A 1,843-nucleotide genomic window follows, 5' to 3' on the forward strand; every position below is an offset into this window, starting at 1 on the left:
CCTCACTTGGAAGCGACCCACAAGGACCACCGAGTCCGACTCCTGGCCCTGCTCAGGACCATTCCCAAGTCACACCCTGTGCCTGAGAGCATTGTCCAAACGCTTCTTGAGCTCTGTCAGGCTCGGTGCTGTGACCGCTTCCCTGGGGAGCCTCTCCAGTACCAAACCACCCTCTGGGTGAAGAACCTTTTTTCTAATACCTACTCTAAACCTCCCCTGACACAACTTCAGGCCATTCCCTCGGGTCCTGTCACTGGTCACCACAGAGAAGAGATCAGTGCCTGCCCCACCTCTCCCCCTCATGAGGAAGTTTTAGACTGGAATGAGCTCTCCCCGCAGTCTCCTTTTCTCCAGGCTGAACAGACCAATGGCTGAACAGCTGCTTCTCATACGGCTTCCCCTCCAGACCCTTCACCATCCTTGTTGCCCTCCTTTGGATGCTCTCTAACAGCTTAATGTCTTTCTTACATCGTGTCATCCAAAACTGCCACAGCACTTGAGGTGGGGCTGCCCCAGTGCAGAGCAGAGCAGGACAATTCCCTCCCTTGCCCGGCTGTGCCTGTATGCACCCCAGGACACAGTGTGCCCTCCTGGCTGCTAGGACACTGCTGAGTCATGTTCAGCTTGCCACAGACCAGGACACCCTGGTCCTGTTTCACGGCGCTGCTTTCCAGCATCTCATTCTCCAGACTGTACAAACATCCAGGGCTGCCCTGTCCCAGGCACAGAATCCACCACATGGCAGAGGAGATCGGGTCATGACAAGTCTGATTCTGTGTCTGAGATCGACAAGTCTAATTCTGTGTCCCTGCCCATATGTAACAACCCTCCTGTGGTTTTAGGGACATAGGGGCTCTGCTGCCTCTCTGAGAAGCGTTTCATGGCTTTTGCAGGTGCCAGGTTGTGTGTGTCCTGGGGCAAAGGCTCTCCAAGCAGGTTCGGATTGGCTCCTTGCCTTGTCCAAGGATGAGTCTGCATAGTGCTGGGCAGCCTCTGGTCCAGACCAGGGGAACCTCTTGGACTCCTGACATCAGCTTCTGCCTGTGGTCCTGCTGTGTCCCCAGGCCACCTGAGGGCACAGCCAGAGGAAGAGGACATGAGGCTAAGCTGAGCTGAGGGTCTGTGATACCTTGCTCAGCACCTTCCTGGTACTGACTTGGAGCTGAGGGAGCTGGAGGTGTTTAGCCTGGGGAAAAGGAGGCTCAGGGGGATTTTATTGCTCTCTACAACTGCCAGAAAGGAGAGTGTAGCCAGGTAGGGGTATGTCTCTTCTCCCAGGTAACAAGTGACAGGACCAGAAAAAGTGGCCTCAGGTTGTGCCACGGGAGGTTAGATTGTATGTTAGGAAAAAATTCTTCAGGAAAGGGTTGTCAGGCATTGGAACAGGCAGCCCAGGGAAGTGGTTGAGTCACCATCCCTGAAGGTTTTTCCAACCTGTGCAGATGTGGGACTTGGGGACATGGTTTAGCAGTGGACTTGGCAGTATTAGATTAATGGTTGGACTCAATGATCTTAAAGGTCTTTTCCAACCTAAATGATTCTATGATGACATCATCTGCTCTGTTTTGCTCTATTTGAGTTGTCACATGAGCTTTATTTTAGGTGACATCCTCCATCTGCTGCAATTCTTCCTGCAGAGTGGGTGTGAGGAACAGGGTAAGAAAGCTGGAATATGATGTGACAAGGGAACCATCCTGTGGAGAAAAAATTCCCAATGCTTCTTCCTTGTTTGTGTCCTCAGAGCTGTAAAGCCTGAGCAGATGGTGGTGCTTCGGGAACTGGGGGAAGATAAGGGCCAGGAATCCAATCTGTGGGGACTGGATGAGGGAAGGGATGGATGAGG

The 1,843-nt window shown here is 52.8% G+C and overlaps 1 protein-coding gene across 1 annotated transcript in view; it reads right to left on the reverse strand.

Annotated features, from left to right (window-relative positions):
• GTF3A (general transcription factor IIIA) overlaps positions 1-1,843 on the reverse strand; it is a 14,842-nt gene that overhangs the window by 5,390 nt on the left and 7,609 nt on the right. Inside the window, exon 3 of the mRNA XM_017731258.1 lies at positions 291-298. Coding sequence (XP_017586747.1) covers positions 291-298 — 8 coding nt within the window. The remainder of the gene's footprint in view (positions 1-290; positions 299-1,843) is intronic.

This window comes from Corvus brachyrhynchos, unplaced genomic scaffold, assembly GCF_000691975.1.
Source record: "Corvus brachyrhynchos isolate BGI_N302 unplaced genomic scaffold, ASM69197v1 scaffold103, whole genome shotgun sequence".
Classification (NCBI taxonomy): Eukaryota; Metazoa; Chordata; class Aves; order Passeriformes; family Corvidae; genus Corvus; species Corvus brachyrhynchos.